This window comes from Bos grunniens, chromosome 9 (assembly GCF_055505025.1).
Source record: "Bos grunniens cultivar Pamir isolate PY7600 chromosome 9, Bosgru_T2T1.0, whole genome shotgun sequence".
Taxonomy (NCBI): domain Eukaryota; kingdom Metazoa; phylum Chordata; class Mammalia; order Artiodactyla; family Bovidae; genus Bos; species Bos grunniens.
In genome coordinates, this window is record NC_141173.1 from 62,144,569 (window position 1) to 62,170,634 (window position 26,066).

General features: G+C 35.7%; 1 protein-coding gene across 4 annotated transcripts in view; it reads left to right on the forward strand.

Moving 5' to 3' along the window:
* The window catches only part of RNGTT (RNA guanylyltransferase and 5'-phosphatase), a 242,429-nt gene that overhangs the window by 78,890 nt on the left and 137,473 nt on the right, over positions 1–26,066 (forward strand). For all 4 annotated transcript variants that reach the window (XR_015133147.1, XR_015133148.1, XM_086317774.1 and 1 more), the window contains 3 exons: positions 2,864–2,999; positions 11,887–11,958; positions 17,734–17,898. Coding sequence is in view for 2 of the 4 variants with exons in the window: in XM_086317774.1 (XP_086173900.1) it covers positions 2,864–2,999; positions 11,887–11,958; positions 17,734–17,898 (373 nt within the window). In the remaining 2 variants the exon portion in view is untranslated. The remainder of the gene's footprint in view (positions 1–2,863; positions 3,000–11,886; positions 11,959–17,733; positions 17,899–26,066) is intronic.

Below are 26,066 nucleotides of genomic sequence, written 5' to 3' on the forward strand. Positions count from 1 at the left end.
ATAGATGGGGAAACAGTGGAAGCAGTGTCAGACTTTATTTTTTGGGGCTCCAAAATCACTGCACTACGGATGGTGATTGCAGCCATGAAATTAAAAGATGCTTACTCCTTGGAAGAAAAGTTATGACCAACCTAGATAGCATATTCAAAAGCAGGGACATTACTTTGCCAACAAAGGTCCATCTAGTCAAGGCTATGGTTTTTCCTGTGGTCATGTATGGATGTGAGAGTTGGACTGTGAAGCAAGCTGAGCACCATAGAATTGATGCTTTTGAATTGTGGTGTTGGAGAAGACTCTAGAGAGTCCCTTGGACTGCAAGGAGATCCAACCAGTCCATTCTGAAGGAGATCAGCCCTGGGTATTCTTTGGAAGGAATGATGCTAAAGCTGAAACTCCAGTACTTTGGCCACCTCATGTGAAGAGTTGACTCACTGGAAAAGACTCTGATGCTGGGAGGGATTAGGGGCAGGAGGAGAAGGGGACGACAGAGGATGAGATGGCTGGATGGCATCACTGACTCGATGGACGTGAGTCTGAGTGAACTCTGGGAGTTGGTGATGGACAGGGAGGTCTGACGTGCTGCAATTCATGGGGTCGCAAAGAGTCGGACACGACTGAGCAACTCAGCTGAACACATCTCTCTGTTTTCTTAGAACACTTGTTTATGGGAAACAAGTTATCTTCTGGAATAATAGCCTCCATGTATGTTTGCTTCCACATCTTCAGTTGAATGTTTCTTCTATCCCCTGGCCTTAACTTGATTCAGCTCCCATCTTTCAGTTGCTGCTGCTTTTTTTCTCATCTGCCTCATGGGTAGGAGATTAGACCGACTTGATCCACATTCCTTCCATTCTCAGTGGTACATCGGGACTATTATTCTTCCACTGTTTCATTTAACAACAAACCAGACAACACAGTGATTCTTCTGTTCCTTTGAAGCTCATGCCTTTCAACTTTCTAATTTATTGCTGTCAATTTTTTCTCATTCTTTGAAGAGTTTGGTGCCTGGATATGATCTCCATTTTCACCCCAAATCTTGCTGCTCTCTGTTTGGTAGTATAGCCTGTCAGTCTGTAATTTCCTCAACTGTGAATTCATCTGGACTTCATTTTTTTATATGGTGTGCAGTAGTGCTCCATTCTTGATGATCCACTAGTTGGGAGTCAGTGACAGTAACTTACATCAATATATCAGTGAATGTATTGACAGTAACTTGGTCATTGGAAGGATGACTAATGACCAAAGTCATTTTAATGTATATGAAGTGAAGTGAAATGAAAGCTGCTCAGTCATGTGCGACTCTTTGCAACTCCATGGACTGTAGCTTGCCAGGCTCCTCTGTCCATGGAATTATCCAGGCCAGAATACTGGAATGGGTAGCCATTTGCTTCTCCAGGGGATCTTCCCAAGCCAGGTCTCCCACATTGCAGGTGGATTCTTTACTGTCTGAGCCATCGGGGAAGATCAGTTCAGTTCAGTTCAGTCGCTCAGTCGTGTCTGACTCTTTGCGACCCCATGAACTGCAGCACGCCAGGCCTCCCTGTCCATCACCAACTCCTTCAGTTCACCCAGACCCATGTCCATTGAGTCGGTGATGCCATCCAACAGTCTCATCCTCTGTCATCTCCTTCTCCTCCTGCCTTCAATCTTTCCCAGCATCAGGGTCTTTTCAAATGAGTCAGCTCTTTGCATCAGGTGGCCAAAGTATTGGAGTTTCAGCTTGAACATCAGTCCTTTCAATGAACACCCAGGCCTGATCTTTAGGATGGACTGGTTGGATCTCCTTGAAGTCCAAGGGATTCTCAAGAGTCTTCTCCAACACCACAGTTCAAAAGTATCAATTCTTTGATGCTCAGCTTTCTTTAATAGTCCAACTCTCACATCCATACATGACCACAGGAAAAACCATAGCCTTGACTAGATGGACCTTTGTTGACAAAGTAATGTCTCTGCTTTTGAATATGCTGTCTAGGTTTGTCATAACTTTTCTTCCAAGGAGTAAGCGTCTTTTAATTTCATGGCTGCAGTCACCATCTGCGGTGATTTTGGAACCCCAAAAAATACAGTCAGCCACTGTTTCCAGTATTTCCCCATCTATTTGCCATGAAGTGATGGGACCGGCTGCTGTGATCTTAGTTTTTAAATGTTGAGCTTTAAGCCAACTTTTTCATTCTCCTCTTTCACTTTCATCAAGAGGCTCTAGTTCTTCTTCACTTTCTGAAATGAAATGATTGACTAATGAAAATTTTTATGAACTTGTGTTAAAAAATATTTTAATTCGATAGTAATGAATGATAGTTGTTCCTGAAATGGTGGGATCTGGTTTTATCATTATATTAATTCAAAGAAAGGGGTTAGCTGTTCTGCTCATTGTTGTATGGTAGAAGGTACCCGGGATACACTGAAGTCTGGGCATTTGTTTATCACTTACTCTCTTTTTTCCTACTGCAAAGTGGAGACAGCAGCACCTAATCCGTATAGCTGTTGAGCCAGTAAAATGCAGTAATTACATATATGTGTGTTTGTGTGTTTTATAAACTTTGACGTCTGAAGTTTAATAAAAATTAGAGAATGCCTCTCTCCTAAGATGGGTTATAAGATTGCTTTTGAATATCACATTGTTTCCATAAAAAGTTTTGATTTCTGTATACCCTGTGTTTTTTATAGGAAGCAAAAACTTAAAAAAAAAAAACATTTATTATTTATGGTACTTTAATCTGAATGATGGTGGAGGGGGCACTCTGGTGAACATTATTCCAGGTAGCTATTGCAAGTCTAAGGAAAAACAGTTTAACTGTTATTTCTTATGACCCTATTCTTGAATTATACTGTTAATATTACTTTCTTAATGTTTCATTTACAGGTATATGATGTTGATTGATGGCACAAATGAAGTTTTTATGATTGATAGAGATAATTCAGTGTTTCATGTTTCAAATCTGGAATTTCCATTTCGTAAAGATCTCCGTATGCATTTATCAAATACTCTGTTAGATGGGGTAAGTCATATTTTTATCTTTTTTAAAAAAATCAAACATTGCTATTTTTCTTTCTTGTGCAAGTAAATGTGTATTTTTAATAATTAAACATGAAATTTAGAATTAGATCCAGTTTTTAAAAAACTTTTTATTGATATAGAGTTGACAGTTAAAAAATTGAATCTAGTTTTTACTAAGATGTTAAATTTCATTTATTTCATTTCCTACACTTACTGTCACTTGATTGTTGTCTTAGATACAGAATAAGCAAGCAAAATTAAATCTTAATTTTTTTGTTCTTTGTGATTGAAAAAAAAATTTATTGCAAAAGATTCATTTTATTTTATGGTTTTACTTGTTGATCGAATTTTAATTGTGTGATATGACATATCACGCTTCCCTGGTGGCTTAGTAGTAAAGAATCCATATGCAATGCAAGAGGTGCGGTAGACGTGGGTTTGATCCTTGGGTTCGGAAGATCCACTGGAGGAGAAACTGGCAACCCATTCCATTATTCTAGCTTGGAAAATTCTATGGACAGAGGAGCCTGGAAGGCTGTAGTCCATCGGGTCACAAATAGTTGGATGTGACTGAGCACGAACACAGTGATATATCACATTTTCCTTTGGCTGTTTAGCTATATGGACTGATAGTTCTTGTTGAAAGAGGATTGTGCCTTTGAAAGTAGCCACTGTACTTCTACATTTGAATTTTGGAAACTGTTAAGAATTTTCCCATTCAGAAAATCTATATTTAATAATCATAAAATTACTTGATTAAAAATATTTTATCTTTCTCTTATATGAATAGCTTTCTTTTCCCTGATTTTAAAAGTATTAATTCATTGTAAATAAAAATTGAAATAATACAGAACAGTACAGAAAAGTTGATAAAAATCAGCTGAATACACACTACTGAAGTAATTTCTGTTATCATTTTGATAAACATTATTCCAGAGTTTCTTTCCTGTGTGCCAAAACGTTCAGTCTGACACTTGCTTTTGAAGGATTCATGTTCATGTTAGTAATAGTAACTCAGAACAGAGATTCTTAAACAGTACATGTATCAGGATCTCTGGGGGAAGTTGGGAATCCTTCCAGTCCCAGTAAGATTCTGAGTACAGGTACCTCTGCTCTGGTTGAAAATGAGTGCTCTGGTCAAGTATGTGCCCGCATGGATAGTTATTACATAATTTTGTATGAAAAGATCTGAATGTGTTTTGTAACTTGTCTTTTGTTTACTTAGCAATATATTTTGGACCTTTTTCATATAAAAGTCTGAGTAATAGGCCACTATATATGTAAACACTATAATTTGGGGTTTTCAGGCTATCTTGATTATGAAAATGATAGGGGATAATAGTGGAAAAAATATGATAACCTGTCCTAGACCTAGTGAATTAGACTCTCCCTGGGGCCAAGGTAGGTTGTTTTTTTTTTTTTTTTTTTAATTGGTGGGAAATTACTTTACAACGTTGTGTTGGTTTCTGCCATACAACAACACAAATCAGCTGGAATTATGCACTTGTCAGCTTCAAGTGTCCAAGTGACTCTAATCAGACCAGTTTGCAAACAATTCTATAATTAATTCAGCCAGTCCTTTTTTGGTGGACATTTAGACTTTTTGGTAGCTTTTTGTATTAAAAGACACACTAGAATGCATATTCTTATACCTTTTTCTTTTCACAATTGTGCAGTTTTATAATTAAGATTCTTAGAAATGAGACTGTAATATGCATTTAAAAATCTTTTGATTACAAGTAATTGAAGTCCATCTTAAAGTAACTGAGGAAACAAGAACTAAATTGTCACAAATAATTAGATTTCAGCTTGATTTGCTTCAGACTGGATCTGGGGACTCAAGTGATATTGGCCAGGCACTGTCTTTCTCTCTGTTTGTTTGCTTTACTTGTCTGTTCTCATTGCATGCAGATTCTTTCCACATGGGAGGCGAGTTACATTGCAACCCAAGCAGAAAGGGAACTTTTTCTCCTAGTATCCATATATCGGTCCCAGGGAAGATTCCAGAGGGCCTGGTCTGAGTAACGTGTAAATCCAAGGAAGAATGATGGTGGAGGCCAGGAGCTCATTGGTGGCAGTACCACTTGTAGTACAAGAGGAGCAGTCCTTGCAGGGAAGGGGCAGTAACAGGCTATACTGTACTGTGGGGACTATGCTGGATTCGAGAGCATTGCCCATTTTAAACATTGACATGTATGATTACCACTCTTCTTTCCAGAAAGTTTGAACAAATGTATGGTTCTGCCAACCATATGTAAAGGATCTGTATACTGGGTTTTTAAAATTTAAAATCTTCTAATTTTAAATGACTCTTTCATTTTAGGGGATAATATATAGCACAGTGGTTAAGAGCCCTGACTCTAACTGATAGTGCCTGATTGGCTCCAAAAGTTATGACATGAGGGCCCTCCTATGGTTTACTTGGTTTCCTCATCTGTAATGAAGTTAGGCTAAGTTCTTGGTGCTCCTGTGAAGATTAAGTTGGATGGGTTATAAAGTGCTGATAATAGTGTCTGATACATAGTGATATTTACCTCTTAATTTATGTGAATTGTTAAGGACGTTTAACATTTTTCACTTATTACTGTATTTAGTATGGTACAGAGTTAGGGTATTTCTTTTGTGAGTTGCCCATTCAGATCTTTTACACATTTTTCTATTGGATATTCATCTTTTTCTTACTGGTTTATGAGATGTTTTGTTTATTGAGGTATTGCTTTATGACCCATATTTTATAAAAATGTGTTTTTAATTTTTTTCTAGTGTTTTCTGTGGCACAAGTATTATGAACACTTTTTTTTTTTAATTTTTGTTGGAATACCATTGATTTTAAAGTGCTGTGTTCATTTTAGGTGTCCAGCAAAGTGAATCAGTTACACACACACACACACACACACACACACCCACACCCCCTTGTAGATCATTAGAGAGTATTGTGTTCCCTGTGCTATACAGTAGTTTCTTATTATCTTTTTAATATATAGTAGTTAAACACTTTGGTTTTTAATATTTGGCTTTCGTGCCATTTTAAGAGATATTTTTACTTAAGAATTACTATAATACTCACCTGTATTTCCTTCTAATACTTATGATTTCATTTGTAAATTTAAATACTTGATCTATCCACAATATATTTTGATAAAAGGAATAAGGTAGGGATACAGTTTTATGTATTTCCCAATGTCTAAGCTATTGCCCCAGCATCAGTCAGCCAATCTGATTTTTCCTTTTAAATTACATACATCATTTTTAAATTATGTATAGGATTTCCGTATATCTTTGTTTCTTGATTCATTTTCCTATTCTGCTAATATTTAGGACTTACGGTGGTAGTTTTAGGTTGACTTAAATGCGATAACTTTAGCATACAATTTAATGTCTGATAGTGCAAGAATACCCAATATTCTGGCTCTTCTGAAGTTTACCACTTAGATTTTATTCTTTTTTTAGCTTTTGGGTGAACAAGGCTATTTGAAAAGGTAGGCTGAACTAGTATGTTACACTCTGAACAAGAAACTGCTTGTGTTTTTCTCTGCAGAGTGATCTCTGGTAGGCTTGGTTCTGCACTCTTTATGTTTCTGTTTGCTCTGTTTGGTTGTGTCGTTTATCTGTCTGCCACACTTTCACTATTTTTCTTTGGAGGGAATAGGAACTCTACATCTTTCTTATGACTTCCCACAACTTTTAAGTCTCTTTTCTACCGAGATACTACTCATGTTCTTTAATATTTCTTCACTTTTTTCAACATTAAACCTTTTTCACGAGGTAGATTAAATTATATCTGACTAATAGTCTCTGGAATTTGTATGAGAATGCTTTCTGTCTTAAGATGAAATTTGCTCCTCTAGTTTGGAGTTGTACTAGCAGGTAGATATTGGAAGACTAGGGAGTAGCTTGTGAATGTTTGTTTAAACTCTCAATGATAGAAATACCCTCATGAAAAACACATGCATAAAATATGTATTTATTTGTTTAACAGAGGGAGTACCACTTTCTAAGTGACCTGAATGCTTATTGCCCCTATCTCATATGCTTTAAAAAAAATTTACCGGTTATATATTGGCTTGTGCTGGCCAGAAGATGGATGACTGTGATTGGAAAATGAGATGGTTTGAATTAGTCACTTGTAAGGTGTAGTTTTAAGTGCTTAGAAGGTTCAGGATGTTGTGTGAGGTCTGAGGTTGTTCTGAGGTTGTATGGAAAAGAGCAGAGGACATAAGATCAAAGAAAGTTTTCGATGGGGCCTAATGAGTGATGATAGCAGTCCAGGTTGAGATGATGACTGGGCCAGGTACCAGAGTAAGAAAGAAGGAAAGAAACTCATATAGTTGGTTGAGACTGAGTAGCAACAAACAGAGACTGAACAAAGAGTAACTATAGTCACAGAGTTACCTATACTCTGTGAGGCTACTAGTAAATTTTCATTCCTCTGACAGTGTGTGTATTAAAATACTTTACATGTACACGTAAACTTGTTAACATATTTGTGTGTGCGCGTGTGCATGTGCACACACATACCCCTTGTGGTTGACAGAGCCACTACATAAGATTGGAAATACTGTTCACTGCACATCTCCAGGGTGTGCCATTCTTGTCCTGGTTGATGTGACAGGCGTCCCTGGAGTTGTGCTGTCCATAATCTGCATCACCAACACCACAGCAGTGGTAATTAGTTCATGGGACAGCAAGAACATTTATTTTGATATTGTTACTTTCATTTTATCTAAGTTCCATTTTTTTTTTTTTTTTTTGCATTGTGATTCATAAAATAAAAGGAAGAGGAAGACTCTTAAGTTACAGTGTTTGCCAAAGCTTAGTGTAGTTTTTCATTCCTGTCATGTGCCGTGCCAAAGAGTGCAGGCAGTGCTTAGAAGATTGAGGAGAAGGCCTCACCTTGGAGACACTGTACTTCTTTGGGGAGGGATGGAGAATGATAGGTAAGGAATAAAACAATAATCTGACGATGGGTATTTAAAACAAGTTCTAGGGTGGTTTAGAGGAGAAATGAATCATATCTAATTAGTAACTAAAGATGGTTTATAAAGGATTTGGCATTAGATTATGGGAGGATTTCTATAGAAAGAGACTTTGGTTGGACATGAGCCAAGGGTATTCCAGGTAGAAATAATGCTTAAAATTTAGATGTTTAACCCTCTGCAGATTTAACTTAGCAATACTATTTATTTTTACCCCAAACTTGGATAACTGAGAGCAACATAATAGACTCTTATGAGATTTAAAAATAGCAATATGATTCATGATGTCATTTACTTGGATCAGAATTATAGCTACCATATCTGTTTTTCCACTTAGTTAATTAAAACAGCCCTCTTTAGTTTCCTGTTTCTTCTACATTTTCATTTGCAAATTGTTTTTGTAAAATTCCAAATCCAAGAATAACTCAAACTACCTAATTGTCTGGCTGTCAGATATGAGTGTTGAGGCTTTTGTTTTGCTCTCTAAATTATGTTCTTTGACCTACAAAATGTGGAAAATTGGAGTTTAGAAATACGGCATTAATTCACTTGAAACAAATCAGTAAAATTCAATCAATTTTATACTGAGGATAACAGGAGAATATAACAGTTAATCATTAAAGTTAATAACAAAAATCCTGGGAAAATGACGTGTCTTTTCATCTGTTAATTTTTTATAAAAGTATATGAATGCTTGTTAAAACTTTAGAAAGTCTGTGTGTTATAAAATAGAAGAAAACTCAGCTATCGAGATTAAGTTTTAACCTTTTGATGTGTTTCCTTTTGTCATTTTGTTATGGCTGTATTTATAGAATGTGTATAATCAACACGTATATAGCTCACATTTAATATAGGCTGTATGCCAGAGGTTCCTTCCTTTTCCTTTCATCTTAAGAACTGATTTTCGGATTTCTTTTTCAAATTTAACTTTATTAAGAAAGTTGAAATATAATCACCATTCTAAAAGTGTATAAGTTAGTGGTTTTTTGTATTTGTAAGATTGTGTGACGACTTTATTGTTGTTGTGTAGTCACTAAGTTGTGTCCGACTCTGTTTTTTGTGACCCCACGCACCCTGCCAGGCTCCTCTGTCCATGGTATTCTCCAGACAAGAATACTGGAGTGGGTTGCTATTTCCTTCTTTAGGGAATCTTCCCAACCCAGGGATCCAACCTGCCTCTCCTGCTTTGGCAGGTGGCTTCTTTACTGCTAAGCCACTAGGGAAGCCCTGTGCAACCACTGCTGGTAATTCCAGAACATTTTGTCACCTAGATGTACTGTGATAATTAGAAACAAGTGGGCCTTATCTAAAAGCATTTCAAAGAATGGGTTATCTTTGAGATAAGCTTTGAAGGCCCCAAGTTTTCCATGGTTATTTCCTCTCATTAAAACTCTCATTGGTTCTTCAAAGTACTCAACTTAATATTGCCAAAATACTCAATTTAATATTCCTTATATCTGGGCCATGCCAAGTCTTTAGCATCATCTTTGACTGTGAGCTGTTGAAACCGTAAGTCCTACCTATTACTGAACCTTAGATTCTTTACCCCTTTTTTCATTCTTAGGTTGTTTCATACAGGAGGGTAAATCTAGGCCCTGTTTCTAAAATTTGATCATAGGAGAAAATCTATTTTCCCTTCTTCACTAGATTTTATTTATTTATTTTAAATTTTTATTTATAAGTGTGGTTAAAAAGAATCCAGTTCAGTAGTGGTGACTATATGCACACTGTGGTGCAGCAGATCTCCATACCTTTTTTATCCTGTAAAAGTGAAACTGTCTACCAAGTTAAACAGCTTCTCATTATCCCCAGTCTGTGGCAGTCACCATTCTACTTTCTATGAATTTAAATCCTTTGGATACCTTATATAAGTGAAATCATGTGTTATTTGTCTTATTATTACTGGCTTATTTCACTTAACATAATATCCTCAAGGTTTATGCATGTTGTAGCATGTGCTATATTTCCTTTTCAAGGCTGAATAATATTCCACTATCTGTCCATGCCACATTTATGTATTCATTCATCTGTTGATGAATATTTGGGTCCCTTCTCTTAGCTGTTGGAATAATGCTGCTATATACAATGGGTGTATAAATATCTCTTCAAGATATTATTTTTAATTCTTTTGGATGTATACCCAGAAGTGGGACTTCTGGGTCCTGTTGTAGTTCTAATTTTAATTTTTTGAGAGAACTGCTGTACTTCTCTCGTACTGGTTGCTCCATTTTACAATCCCACTAACAGTGCAGTTCAGTTTTCTTAACTAAGTTTTAGGCTTAAATTTTTTTTATGTTTACTCACTTTTCTGTACCCTAGAGCAATAGTGACAGCTGTGGGGATGGGGGACATTGTGATGAAGCCTAGGTATTGGGTTTTTGTTAGAATCCCTGGGTTCTATTCTCTTTTAAAAACTGTGGGTGAAAGTTTTCTTCAGCTAGTTGGGAGCCATAGTTTATTCTAGTAACTCAGATTGTTTCTTTAGCATGGAGTCCCGTAGCCTTTATTACAGTGTTCTGCTATTTCAATTATTCTTCAGTCTGAAGAGGGGAAAAAGACAAGAAGAACCACTGAGTTTGGTCCTCTATATTTGAGTGTAATAGTGACAGTTATCAAGAATTTGTCATCTACGAATAGGGCTTTTGGGGGTTTAGTGGGCTTGGGGCTGAATCCTGCTGTGCCTTTTTGTTTTACTAGAAGTTTGGTAGTTTCCATGGCTGTCAGTTTTTAAAGTTTACTGGTTTGTTTATTCCTTTTTACTTGTTTTGTTTGCTGGTAACAAACTGTCTTTTTTGTTGTTTTTAATGTTTGAAGAATATATGTATTTACTCATTTCATCAGGTAATTTCAGAGGGAAGTTCTGTGATGTCTGTTCTCTGAACCTCTAAGTCCACATAACTTCCATCCACCCATTTTTGAAAAGATTAATTGAAACCTGTTATTGGTACTGCCTTGTGGGCTCATAAGATTCTCAGATACTTAAATAAAAACATTTCACTAAGCAGTTTAAGAAAAGTAATTTATGTTGTGTTATATTCAAGATGATAACCATAAATAAATGTCAGTAGTGCAGCAAACAAAATTTGAGAAAGAAACCAATTGGTAATAATTCCTTAAAACTGGAAAATATATCTGTCCTAAATCAATGTATTCTTTGTAATTTTAGATGGTTGTGTGTGAATATTTCATTGTGAAATTAGATAACAAGTAGCTTGCTTACTTTCCTAGGAGGAATATGAAGGAAGAAAAAGAATTTTAGGTTAAAACCTAGTATTAAGAAATAAAATTTAAAAAATTTTACTTTTATACCTATAATTACCCTTTAGTGTCCTTTATCTCTTTTCTGTCAGTGTGCGGAATTTAACTTCTTTTCACTTAATGGAGTATAATATCATATTCTCTTGCACTGTTCCTTTGATCATAGTAGAGGGATACGGAACCAAGAAAGACTGTATGGGTCACATGGAGATTTAATCTATAATAAGGGTACCGTTTATTACCTATAGATGATTAAAGTAATTGGCATATGACACAATGTAAAACAATAATGATTTAACAAAGTTAACTTTTTAAATGTTCCTGATATTTGGAATTTAAAATTTGTAGTCTCTTTTTCCTAATAGTTGTTTAGTAATCCAAATACCATGAAATGTAGCATAGTAATTCACATATAAAAAAATAATGAAATATTGTCATGATTTTATTACAACACAGAATATATTCATGATGGGGCTTTTTGAGTTGCTGACAGTCTATAGATTTCATTTGCATATAAGTGTGTACACTTTGAAATTTCATCAAGTTGTATATTTCTGCTTTATGTACTAGTTTGTATGACTGTTATATTTTAATCAAACTAAAGAAATTGCTATTAAAATATGAATAAAGTTACCTTTTTTTTTCTCTTTCAAGGAAATGATTATTGACAGAGTTAATGGACAGGCCGTTCCTAGATACTTGATATATGACATAATTAAATTCAATGTAAGTACTTTCTATAATTTATAAAATAAAAATTGTCAATGAGATAATTGGTTTTTAACAAATAAAAAGGATGATTGCTTTAGAGATAGTAGGAAAGAAAAATGATGAATCTATCAAGTTACTCATTTGACACCTTGTGAATACTTTTCTTTTCTTTCTCTATATTACCTAACATTTTGCACATTTCTTGTCTTTGAAGTCTTTAGGAACTTCAAGTGAGTATAATTGTGATAAAATAAGATAGTATTTTGTAAAATGGAAAATTGTCAATTTTAGCTATCTTGTACTGGATTTTAAAAAGTCTCCAAATTTTATTACTGTCTATCATTTAAAAAGAGAGAAACTGACTATGAGTGTTGGTTGTATAACGTGGAGGCAGAAAGATGCAGAAAGAAAACAAAATGTAAAACTACCTTTTGTAAATAAATAAAAAAGTAGGAATTATATTCTCTACCTATTTCCTACAATTTTAGACTTATCTATAATCTGCCTGTTAATGCTGAATTATGGTATAATGACTAAATTATTTAGGCAGTACAAGATGACTTCTGTAAATGCAAGAAGTTCTCTCAATAGTGTATGTCCATGAAAGGGTATAGTTGTTCCTCTAGATATTTTATTCAAATTGCATAATCACTTAGTATTCAGACCAGCAATTAAGCAATTAAGACTTTGGGAATTAAAAGTATTGAGTTTTAAGGCTTTGAAGATTTGTAACAAAATTTTTAAAAAGTTCTTTTTGGGGGGATATACATTTTAAATTAAGACTTTGGGAATTAAAAGTATTAAGTTTTAAGGCTTTGAAGATTTGTAACAAAATTTTTTAAAAGTTCTTTTTTGGGGGATATACATTTTAAATTGCACTATTAAGATTCAGGATTGTATTAATCCAGATTACTTTTTCTCAGAAATTTTCAATTACATATCTCATTTTTTGTTAAATTTCTATTTCAAACAGAGTTTCAAATTTAAGAAACCGAAGGTCAGAAACCAAATTTTAATTTTGTTGTCTACTATATTCCTCAAGAATAATGGGTCCCGGGATTGACTTATTCTCATCACCAATCTTGGATAATGTTCAGTGGACCATAATGAGATGTAAAGAGTGGGGGTGGCCTTGTTTCTTTGTGATTGGGGGCACACTGTCTCCTTTGCCTCCTTGTTAAATGTTAAAGTTTAACATTTTCAGTTTTACTCCATTTTCTTTTTAATAAGGATTAAATCATTACAGATTTAGTAGAAGTTTCTTATGCAAACCTCTCTCATTCCATTCATGATCCCCCTTATCCAGAAGCAGCTTCTACCCTGAAGTTGCTATTTATTATTCCCATGAATGTTTTTAATACCTTTACTCACTTCAGTTAATTAGTATTTTATTACATTGTGTGAATAAACAGCATTCATCTTTTCCCCCTCTTTGATGGACACTTGGGTTTCCATACTTTGCTGTTAAGCTGCTGTTGCATGGAACAGTTTTATATACCTTTTATTGTGCATGTGTGTCCAAGCGTCTCTAAGACAGCTCTCATTCTTGGGATATGATCACCTGTGCTGTGCTTAGTTGCTCAGTCATGTCTCTTTGTGATCCCATGAACTGTAGCCCACCAAGCTTCTCTTCTCTGTCCATGGCATTTTCCAGGCAACAGTACTGGAGTGAGTTGCCATGCCCTCTTCCAGGGAATCTTCCCAACCTAGGGATTGAATCCAGGTCTTCCACATATAGGTCAAAGAATCCAGGTAGATTTTTTATCGTCTGAGTCACTGGGGAAGCCGTGGTCACCTGGGAAGCGTTTTAAAAAATGCAGTCCCTCATCCCTACATCGTGGAGATTCTGATTGCATTGGTGACTACAGCTTTTTTGTTGTGCTGCTAAATTCCCCTCAGGAGTAGTTGTACCACTTTATCACAGTTGATATTTTCAGACTAAGATTTTTGGCAACTGGATCATTTTGTTTTCCCCCGGTTACTAATGAAGTTAACCATATTTCTTTTTCTTTAATTTTCAGATTTTTATTTTTACCTATTTATTTGTTTCGGGCTGCCCTGGGTCTTCATTGCTGGGTGCAGGCTTTCTCAAGCTGCAGTAGAGCAGGATACTGTCTAGTTGTGGTGCTCGGACTTCTCATTGCAGCGATTTCTTTTGTTGCGAAGTGTGGACTGTAGGGTGTGTGGGCTTCAGTAGTTGCGGCTCACGGTCTCTAGAGTGCTGGCTCAGTAGTTGTGCACAGACTTAGTTGCCCTGCAGCATGTGGGATCTTCCCACACCAGGGATTGAACCCATGTTCCTGAGCTTCCCTGGTGGGTGGTTCAGATGGTAAAGAATCTGCCTGCAATGCAGGAGGCCCCGCTCTGATCCCTGGGTCAGGAACATCCCTTGGAGAAGGAAATGGCAACCCATTCCAGTGTTCTTGCCTGGAGAATTCCATGGACAGAGGAGCCTGGTTGGGCTATAGTCCATGGGGTCGCCAAAGAGTCGGCCACAAATGAGTGACTAACACTTGGCCCTGCTTTGGCAGGCAGGTTCCCAACCACTGGACTACTGGGGAAGTTTGAAGTTAAGCATATTTCATGTTTATTTTTACTTGCTTGAATTTTTCTTTTGTGATTTAATTGCAAGTTCAAATAATCTTCTAATAGTTATCCTTCCTGGATTCTAATCCTTTCTTAGTTATATATGTGGCAAACAATATGTTTTCCAAATTAATATCTATTGAGGCACAGAATTTTTTTCATTTTAGTGAAATCAAAGTCACCGGATCTCCAAGTTTGTGCTTTTGTGTCTTGTTTAGGAAATTCATCTATATTTTGCTGTAAAAATGATGAATTCATGGTTTTCATCTCTAGGTTTATAATCATTCATTCAATAAGTATTTATTGAGTGCCTGTTACTATTTTTTATTGGTTTTAATGTCACATTTTTCACATTTCTGATAATAAGATATAATTGAAAGCATCATATGTTTAATTCTTTAATTTACCATGGAGCTTTCATTGATGGTTTCATTTAGGGCTTCATGGTGGCTCAACTGGTACAGAATCTGCCTGCAGTGCAGGAGACCTGAGTTCCATCCCTGGGTTGGGAAGATTCCCTGGAGAAGGAAACAGCTACCCACTCCACTATTGTGACCTGGAGAATTCCATGGACTGTATAGTCCATGGGGTCACAAAGAGGCAGACACCACTGAGCGACTTTCACTTTCACTGATGATTAACCACTTTGTTTATTTTGATTTATCAAATCAAGGTCACTATGAGAAAAAATTTTTTGAGATAATAGTTTAAAACTTTTTAATTCCTTAGTTTACTATTTTGTCAAGCAGTAATTTCATTGATAATTTTTTGTATGTCAAGTATTATTCTAGGTATCAGGAATACACAGAAGACTAGGACATGATTTCTTGCCTCCAGGGAATTTATGATTTAGTGTACTGACCTCCAAAAAAGGCTACTTTCTCAACAGTTCATTGGGATTTGAAAAGAAGAAAGATTTATTCTTAATCTGTTATTCAGTTTTTGTCTGTTTTATAATATACAGTTGTGTATATATGCAATTTATTAGAGGCTAATATGCATGTATTATACACAATTGTTAGGATATGTGTTTAGATTGAATGCAAAATTAAAAGAAACTTGTTGTGCACTTATGAATGGGGATGTAAATTAAAGAAATAATTATAAAAGTTTCATAAGTATAGTATCAAAGATATTAGGGAGAAATAGGGAAGTATATGGGAGATATATGAGAGGTAACAGAGAGGTGAACATATTCCAGGTTACCCTGGGTATAGTTGAGTCATTTGAAGTGTGGAGTTGTAGACAGAGAAAGTGGCCCATTAATTTTGAAGGAGTGAGCCTAAGAGGTCAGGAGCATTAGATGGACATTTGCGTACTTGATATGTGGTGAGATGTGGGATGTAGTAGTAAATGAGAATGGATTGGTGGTTGGAAGCCAGATTACTTGAATAAGGCGTTTTAGCTCAGTTCTGTATAAAATAGGATACCGCTGAAGGGTTTTAGTTATGTTAATGATATGATCATACTTTAATTGTTTTGAAAGATAACTCCACTGGCAGTGTGGGTAGTGTTTTGACCTAAGAAAGAACTCAAAACACGGAAGACTATTGAAAAGTCAGTAGTCTGAGTGCTTCCTGTAGTCTATTCTCCATAATTCAGCACATCTATTAGGAACTTCCTTTATCATGGGTAACACAGATTTGAAGGTGAACTTACTTTCTATCTATAATTTTTAGATTATTTTGTTTCTTAAAAAGAAGCCTTGCTTGTTTCACTGTAATTTTATAGGAGTCTGAACTCATCTAATAAATGAACCTGACATTTTAGGTTTTTCAACCTTGTTGATGACATAGGTGACGTGGAAAAGATTGCAGATGGACTACATGGTTATTTACTAACTACCATTTCCTCAATAAACATCTGTTACAAACAGCTGTATGCCATTATATAAAGGGAACATATTCTACCTCATATCTAGCTCTCATTCACTTTGTTTTGCTCTGTATTTTTTGCTGAGTATCAAAATTGTCATCCTTCCAAAGTTGAGAAAAAGTCATCCTTGAGGCGTATTTAATGGGGTGTATTTAATTTCACAGCTTAAGCAAGTGTTGTCCCCTCTTTGTAAACAATAGGTTGGGTAAATGTTAGGTTGAGTAATATAGATTAGAGAAGAGGAAGAAGGCAGAAAAGATAGGGAAAATGCTGGGAAGGGTATCTAATTCTGAAGTAAAGAAGAGAGTACTTGGTATCCTATTGAGGTGATGCTGCTTATCTGGACCATTACTGTCATCCAAGTGAAGTGTTACAGCTATATTTGTATATCCACTTAGGAGAGGGCAGACCCCTATCCTCAACTCATACAAAAGCATTACATGTGCTTTTTATTTCATCATTCAAACCATGTATATATATCACATATGTATGCCTCTGGCTGCATGCATGCTCAGTCATGTCCAGCTTTTTGCAAACCCATGGACTGTGGCCCATCCTTTGTTCATGGAACTTTCCAGGCAAGAATGCTGGAGTGGGTTGCCATTTCCTCCTCCAGGGAATCTTCCTGATCCAGGGATCAAACCCATGTCTCCTGTGTCTCCTCCATTGGCAGGTGGATTCTTTACTACTGTGCCACCTGGGAACCTCATCATATATGTATACCATATTATATATACTGTGTATATACATATGGAGGAGTGGATTACTTTCTTTTTTGAATGTATTTTATAAACTGTTCTTTATTAGTTTTCAGAGTTGGTAATGTGTTTCTTTAATAAATATCTTCTTCTTGATGGCTGTAAGGTGTTAGCATTTTAAACAACAAAACGATGTTTTTTGGTTTTTTTTTTTGCTTATTTTGGCGTGTTGTTTACATATACTTTCCTACCTACTTGGATTTTAGTTTTTACGCAGGTTTTACTAATTCATATAAATAATAAAAGTGATTAGTGAGTATATTAATACTTTAATTAAGATGTGAAAGCTTTGGCTCTAAAATTTGTATTTGAGGAGATTTATGTCATTCCCCTATATTCTTTTATATATTTATAATTTAAATAATTCTGTGTATGTGTATTTGCATGTTTAGGTATGCTTCTATCATTAGTCTTTCAGGGCTGGCACGTACAGTGGTGCAGGATGTGCATTGGGCAGCTCCAAAGGACGCTGTTTATATAGACTGCTATGTATAGTGTGACAGCCTAAATAACTATGCTGATACAATAGTTTTTAGTGTTGAAATTTAAATAATTGTCTGGTTTAATTCAGGCACAGCCGGTTGGAGATTGTGATTTTAATATTCGTCTTCAGTGTATAGAAAGAGAAATAATAAATCCTCGACATGAAAAAATGAAGACAGGGCTCATTGACAAAACACAGGAACCATTCAGTGTCAGACATAAGCCATTTTTTGACATCTATGCTTCAAGAAAGGTAAAGTTTTCTAATTAGTACTTACAGTGTATCAAAGTTTAACTTGTGAAAGGTATATGAATGACATTTTGAGGCCCTCTTGTCTTGATTTTTCCAGAAATTACTTGAATATAGCACTGTTTTGGACAGACATGTAAAATCTCAAGTCTGCAAATTCACAAAATTCTGTTTTTTTTTTAAATTTAAATATAATCGATTTACAATGTTGTGTTAGTTTCGGGTGTACAGCAAATTAATTCAGTTGCATATATATGTATATATATTCTTTTTCATTATAGGTTATTGTATAATGTTGAATATAGTTCTTTGTGCTGTACAGTAGGTCATTGTTTATCTACTTTATCTTGGTAAGATTTTAGTGATGAAAACTTAAGTTCCTTGTTTCTCATAATAGTATTTGATTCATGGTGGTTGGTTTATGTTTTTTAAAAAACTGTGAAGAGAATAGAATTATATAAAGTGAAAATCACCTGTTAGGCCTTCTGAAGGTCAACAGTGTTTAGTGTGTAGTCTTTAAAAAACTAATTTATATATATGGATGTATATATATACATGGAGAGTTTTCTTTTGTTATTGCTTTTTTGTTGTTTTGACACTGAAAATGCATCATACTAAATATTCTGGATTTATTTCACTTAACAGTACTTGGAAATACTTACTTGGAAATATTTCCATGTCATGCAAAGAGATTTGTAATTGCTGCATAGTATTTGACAGTAAAGATGCACCATGGAATTGTTATGTTTCAGAAGAGGGGTGGTTAGGATAGAAGAATACAGGAAATAAAGCAACATGAGCAATTACATGTTTTAAATTTTTTTCTGGTATAATCTCACATGTTGGATGATGTAAGTTTATGTTGTATTTGAACTGCTTCTGCTCAAGTCTGCTCAATTTGGTATTAGGCCTTGGATATAATATTAGCAATAATCTTAGCCCAGTTGAATGCCTATCTTTTTTTTTCAACAGATACAAACTTACATTTTCACATTTTGCATAATGCCTGCTTGGCATGGTCCTGTTGGTTGACTTCTGGTGCCACAGCCTTCCTATAGTTCACTGCTTGCCTTTAGTCTGTTTTGGCTGCAGGAATAGGGGTGCCTATAAGAGCCATACACTTCTGTGCCCTGCCCAGTTGGTAGGGTAAGGATAATGTTAACATTTAGTGCAGATCACACCCTTCATGGAAAACTGGAGTTATGTTCAGTTCAGTTCAGTTCAGTCGCTCAGTCATATCTGACTCTTTGCGACCCCATGAACCACAGCACGCCAGGCCTCCCTGTCCATCACCAGCTCCCAGAGTCCACACAAACCCATGTCCATTGAGTCGGTGATGCCATCCAACCATCTTATCCTCTGTCGTCCCCTTCTCCTCCTGCCCTCATCTTTCCCAGCATCAGGGTCTTTTCCAATGAGTCAGCTCTTTGCATCAAGTGGCCAAAGTATTGGAGTTTCAGCTTTGTACCCTTATAGAAATATTTTCTAAATTATTAATAAAGCATAAAAGTTGAGCAGAAGCCAGATTCTTTCAGTTTTTTAAAAAAACCATTTTGACAGCTTGTGTTGCCATAATTCAAAGTTTAGCGTTTAAGAAAACGTGTTAGTGTAGTTTTATTAGTCAGAATCAGTGCTGCTTAGAAATGCTTAGAAAATTGTTCTTCAGGGATCTTAAGTAGTTATGGTGAACAACTTCTCGTAGTTTTTCAGTAGAAAAATGTGATGCTCTTATTTTCCTTTGTACTTTATGAAATCCCTCTTTGAAATTATCATAGGAAATTCTTTTAAAGCAGTTCTAATATTTGGCATTTTAAATATGTCACCTTTCCTTCCTTTTTTAGTTATTACTGTTATTTTTTGTTCTCAGTTTCTCTTACCAAGGTATAGAGTTGTGGAATACAGAGAGAAAGCACGTTTTATAGCAGAGTAGGTCTAAAGCAGGCTGTGGTAACACCAGTTATAGAATAGTAGCTACAGTTGACAGGTTATTGCTCTGGAGATTCTTATTATTTTTATCTTTGTTAATGGGAATTGTAAAGTAGTGGTATTATGAATGATGTAGCATTCAATTTATCTTGAGTCTCCTTTGTGCCAGTTTTGGTACATAGAGATCTCCTTCGATCTTTTTTTTTTATAGATGCATAGATTTCCATCTTATCATTATACCATACTTTACTTAACTAATCCATAGTCATAGACATTAGGGTTATTTTTAGCAGGTTGATAGGTTTTTGTTTGTTTTGCATATGGATATCCAGTTGTTCCTGCAGCAGGGAAATATGTATCATTTCTCTGAGGAAGGCTAGGTTTTAGATAGTTTTAAACAAACTATAATTCTGAAAAATGTGTACTTTTGGGTAGAAAAAAGTAGAATTTCATTTCTGTCTGTTCATAAAATCTTGAACATAACTGATTTTAGAACTTTATTAGCACAAGCTCTATAAACAGCCTCTTCATTTTGTCTAATTTGATCCATCAAACTAGTGAAGGGATAATGAGTTGTTCAATTTTTAACTTAATATACATGCATAGATGTTAGAACGCAGCATCCTAAATAGTATTAATAAGTAGCAGTTTCTTAAATTACAATTTTATTTGCATTTCCAGTTTGAAGGCCAGTTAAAAAATAATTATATCAATAGATTAAATATGGTTAACAAAATTTTTAAAGTCAGACAATAGATAGTTTCTGTTTATCATCTTAGAAGAGTAACCATTGCTATCAGCATTTATTGTATCCATCAGAATTTCTTTATACAAGCAAGTACATTTATTTATATTCTTACCACCCTTACCCAGGAGGTGATTCTTGACTTCCTTTCCTATACTTTGCCTTTTTTTTTTTTTAACTTAAAAATTTATCTTGAGTCGTCTTTGTGCCAGTTTTGGTACATAGAGATCTCCTTCAATCTTTTTTTTTTATAGATGTACAAATTTCCATCTTATCATTATATCATACTTTACTTAACTAATCCATAGTCATAGACATTAGGGTTGTTTTAGCCTGTTGATAGGTTTTGTTTGTTTTGCATTTGGATATCCAGTTGTTCCTGTACCAAGTATTAATGAGACGATCCTTTTTTTTTTTCCATTGAGTTCCTTTTGCATCTTTATAAAAAAGAAGTTGTCATGTATGTTTGGGCCTATTGCTAAAGGCTTTGTTCTGTGCCCTTGATCTGTATTATCTGTCTTTGTGGTGGTAGTGTCTTGACTACTTTTGTTTATAATAAATCTTGAAATCAGACAGACTTAATCTTCCAACTTGGTACTTCTTTTTTAAAGTTGTTTTGGCTATTGTAGGCCTTTGTGTTTTCATCGACTTCTCTTTCTCCATTTTGTTTATTATTTTACTTTTAATCAAGATTAGGTGTTCAGTGTTGTCAAATGGCTTTTTATCTACTGTAAATATATAGCTAGAATATAGTTTTCTTTCCAGCTTAGTTTTATTTATTTTATGAATTAAGTGGAAATATATCTTAACACTGAAGCTTTCTTTTGTTCCTGGGATAAGCCCTACTTAGTCTTAATATATTATTATTAATTTATCTTTTGAAAAGGCTTTATTTTTTAGAACAGTTTTAGGTTCATGACAAAATTGAAAAGAAGGTGCAGAGAGTTCTTATCTACCTCCTGCCATCACACTTGCATAGCTGTCTTCTTTAGTAAACTCCCCATTTTTCTCTTTCATATGACTAAGCCTGAACTTGGATTATCTCCCATTTGCAAAGTTCTGTTTCTGCTAAGTTATTTCTACTAAGTTGTCTTCATTTCCTGCTTGTTTGCCTCCCTCCACTCCATACCTTTCTCTTATGAGTAGTTATGTTCCCTCGAGGGATGTATGTAGTTAGCATTTAGCTAGACCATGGAAGGCATCAATCTTGAATGGTTTTAGGACATTACGGTTGATTAAAAAAGAAGATAAGCAATACCTCAAGAAACAAGAGAAAAATCAAATAAATAACCTAACTTTACACCTAACGCAACTAGAAAAGGAAGAAATAAAGAACCCCAGGGTTAGTAGAAGGAAAGAAATCATAAAAATTAGGGCAGAAATAAATGAAAAAAGCAACAAAGGAGACTGTAGCAAAAATGAACAAAGCTAAAAGTTGGTTCTTTGAGAAGATAAATAAACTAGACAAACCATTAGCCAGACTCATCAATAAAAAAAGGGAGAAGAATCAAATGCAACAAAATTAGAAATGAAAATGGGGAAATCACAACAGACAACAAAGAAATACGAAACTATCAGCCAATAAAATGGACAACTTGGAAGAAATGGACGAATTCTTAGAAAAGTATAACCTTCCAAAACTGAACCAGGAAGAAATAGAAAATCTTAACAGACCCATCACAAGCACAGAAATCAAAACTGTAATAAAAAACCTTCCAACAAACAAAAGCCCAGGACCAGATGGCTTCACAGGTAAATTCTACCAAAAATTTAGAGAAGAGCTAACATCTATCCTACTCAGACTCTTCCAGAAAATTACAGAGGAAGGTAGACTTCCAGACTCATTCTATGAGGCCACGAGTCACCCTAATACCAAAACCAGACAAAGAGGCAACAAAAAAAGAAAACTACAGGCCAATATCACTGATGAACACAGATGCAAAAATCCTTGACAAAATTCTAGCAAACAGAATCCAACAACATATTAAAAAGATTATAAATCATGACCAAGTGGGCTTTATCCCAGGGATGCAAGGATTCTTCAATATTTTCAAATCAATCAGTGTGATACACCACATTAACAAATTGAAAGATAAAAACCATATGATTATCTCAGTAAATGCAGAGAAAGCCTTTGACAAAATTCAACATCCATTTACGATAAAAACCCTCCAGAAAGCAGGCATAGAAGGAACATACCTCAACATAATAAAAGCCATATATGATAAACCCACAGCAGACATTATCCTCAGTGGTGAAAAATTGAAAGCATTTCCCCCAAAGTCAGGAACAAGACAAGGGTGCCCACTCTCACCCCTACTATTCAACATAGTTTTGGAAGTTTTAACCACAGCAATAAGAAAAGAAAAAGAAATAAAAGGAATCCAGATTATAAAAGAAGAAGTAAAACTTTCACTGTTTGCAGATGACATGATCCTCTACATAGAAAACCCTAAAGACACCACCAGAACACTACTAGAGCTAATCAATGAATATAGTAAAGTTGCAGGATGTAAAATTAACACACAGAAATCCCTTGCATTCCTATATACTAACAGTGAGAAAACAGAGAAATTAAGGAAACAATTTCATTCGTCAGTGCAACAAAAAGAATAAAATAGGAATAAATGTACCTAAAGAAACAAAAGACCTGTATATAGAAAACTATAAAACACTGATGAAAGAACTCAAAAATGACACAAATAGATGGAGAAATATACCATGTTCATGGATCAAAAGAATCAATATAGTGAAAACGAGTATACTACTCAAAGCAATCTATAGATTCAGTGCAATCCCTGCTGCTGCTACTGCTGCTAAATCACTTCAGTAGTGTCTGACTACGTGACCCCATAGACGGCATCCTGTCCCTGGGATTCTCCAGGCAAGAACACTGAAGTGGGTTGCCATTTCCTTCTCCAATGCATGAAAGTGAAAAGTGAAAGGGAAGTCGCTCAGTCGTGTCCAACTCTTCATGACCCCATGGACTGCAGCTTACCAGGCTCCTCCATCCATGGGATTTTCCAGGCAAGAGTACTGGATTGGGGTGCCATTGCCTTTGCCACAATGCAATCCCTATGAAGCTACCAATGGTATTTTTTGGAAAACTAGAACAAATAATTTCACAATTTGTATGGAAATACAAAAAACCTTGAATAGCCAAAGCAATCTTGAGAAAGAAGAATGGAACTGGAGGTATCAACCTGCCCAACTTCAGACTATACTACAAATCAACAGTCATCAAGACAGTATGGTACTGGCACAAAGACAGAAATATAGATTAATGGAACAAAGCAGCCCAGATATAAATCCATGCACCTATGGACATCTTATCTTTGACAAAGAGGCAAGAATATACAATGAAGAAAAGACAATCTCTTTAACAAGTGGTGCTGGGAGAACTGGTCAACTACTGTAAAAGAGTAAAACTAGAACACTTTCTAACACCATACACAAAAATAAAATGGATCAAAGATCCAAACATAAGACCAGATACTATAAAACTCTTAGAGGAGAACATAGGCAAAACACTCTCTGACATAAATCACAGCAGGATCTTCTATGACCCACCTCCCAGAATAATGGAAATAAAAGCAAAAACAAACAAATGGGACCTGCTGCTGCTGCTACTGCTGCTAAGTAGCTTCAGTCATGTCCGACTCTGTGCAATCCCATAGACGGCAGCCCACCAGGCTCCCCCGTCCCCGGGATTCTCCAGGCAAGAACACTGGAGTGGGTTGCCATTTCCTTCTCCAATGCATGAAAGTGAAAAGTGAAAGTGAAGTCGCTCAGTCCTGTGCGACTCTTCGCGACCTCATGGACTACAGCCTACAAGGCTCCTCCGTCCATGGGGTTTTCCAGGCAGGAGTACTGGAGTGGGGTGCCATCACCTTCTCCGAAATGGGACCTAATTAAACTTAAAAGCTTTTGCACAATAAAGGAAACTATAAGCAAGGTGAGAAGACAGCTTTCAGAATGGGAGAAAATAATAGCAAACAAAGCACCTGACAAAGAATTAATCTCAAAAATATACAAGCAGCTCCTGCAGCTCAATTCCAGAAAAATAAATGACCCAGTCAAAAAATGGGCCAAAGAACTAAACCAACATTTATCCAAAGAAGACATACAGATGGCTAACAAACACATGAAAAGATGCTCAACATCACTCAGTGTCAGAGAAATGCAAATTAAAACCACAATGAGGTACCATCTCATGCCAGTCAAAATGGCTGCTTTCAAAATGTCTACAAACAATAAGTGCTGGAGAGAGTATGGAGAAAAAGGAACCCTCTTACACTGTTGGTGGGAATGCAAACTAGTACAGCCACTATGGAGAACAGTGTGGAGATCCCTTAAAAAACTGGAAATAGAACTACCATACGACCCAGCAATCTGGGCATACACGCCAAGGAAACCAGAATTGAAAGTGACACGTGTACCCCAATGTTAGTTGCAGCACTGTTTACAACAGCTAGGACGTGGAAGCAACCTAGATGTCCATCGGCAGACGAATGGATAAGAAAGCTGTGGTACATATAAACAATGTTCAGTTCAGTTCAGTTCAGTTCAGTCGCTCAGTCGTGTCTGACTCTCTTCGACCCCATGAATTGCAACACGCCAGGCCTCCCTGTCCATCACCAACTCCCAGAGTTCACCGAGACCCACGTCCATCGAGTCAGTGATGCCATCCAGCCATCTCATCCTCTGTCGTCCCCTTCTCCTCCTGCCCCCAATACTCAGCTATTAAAAAGAATGCATTTGAATCAATTCTAATGAGGTCGATGAAACTGGAGCCTATTATACAGAGTGAAGTAAGTCAGAAAGAAAAACACCAATTCAGTATATTAGCACATATAAACAGAATTTAGAAAGATGGTAACGATGACCCTACATGCAAGACAGCAGAAGAGACACAGATGTAAAGAACAGACTTTTAGACTCTGGGAGAAGGCGAGGGTGGGATGATTTGAGAGAATACCATTGAAACATGTATATTACCATATGTGAAATAGATAGCCAGTCCTGGTTCGATGCATGAGACAGGGTACTCAGGGCTGGTGCACTGGGATGACCCTGAGGGATGGGATGGGGAGGGAGGTGGGAGGGGGGTTCAGGATGGGAGACATATGTACACCCATTGGGTGATTCATGTCAAAAACCACTACATCATTGTAAAGTAATTAGCCTCCAATTAAAATAAATTAATTAATTTTAAAAAAAGTTAAGGAAGACTCCATTCCTTTTATCTCTCTCAAGTTAAAACAGAAAAAAAAAAAAAAAAAAAAGGAAAAAGAAAGACCTAATAATCTCTTAAAAGTTTCTAGCAATAATTATTTTTGCTTTTCTCTTCTTGGAGTCATTTTACTTTCACATGTCCAGTTTAGTTGCTTTATTAAAATTCTGTGGAAAATATTTTTCAGTGATTTATTACTGTTTTGAAAGTAAAATATTTGATGTGTAGGATGAAAGTAATAAATATGGAGATTTCTAATAACTTTTG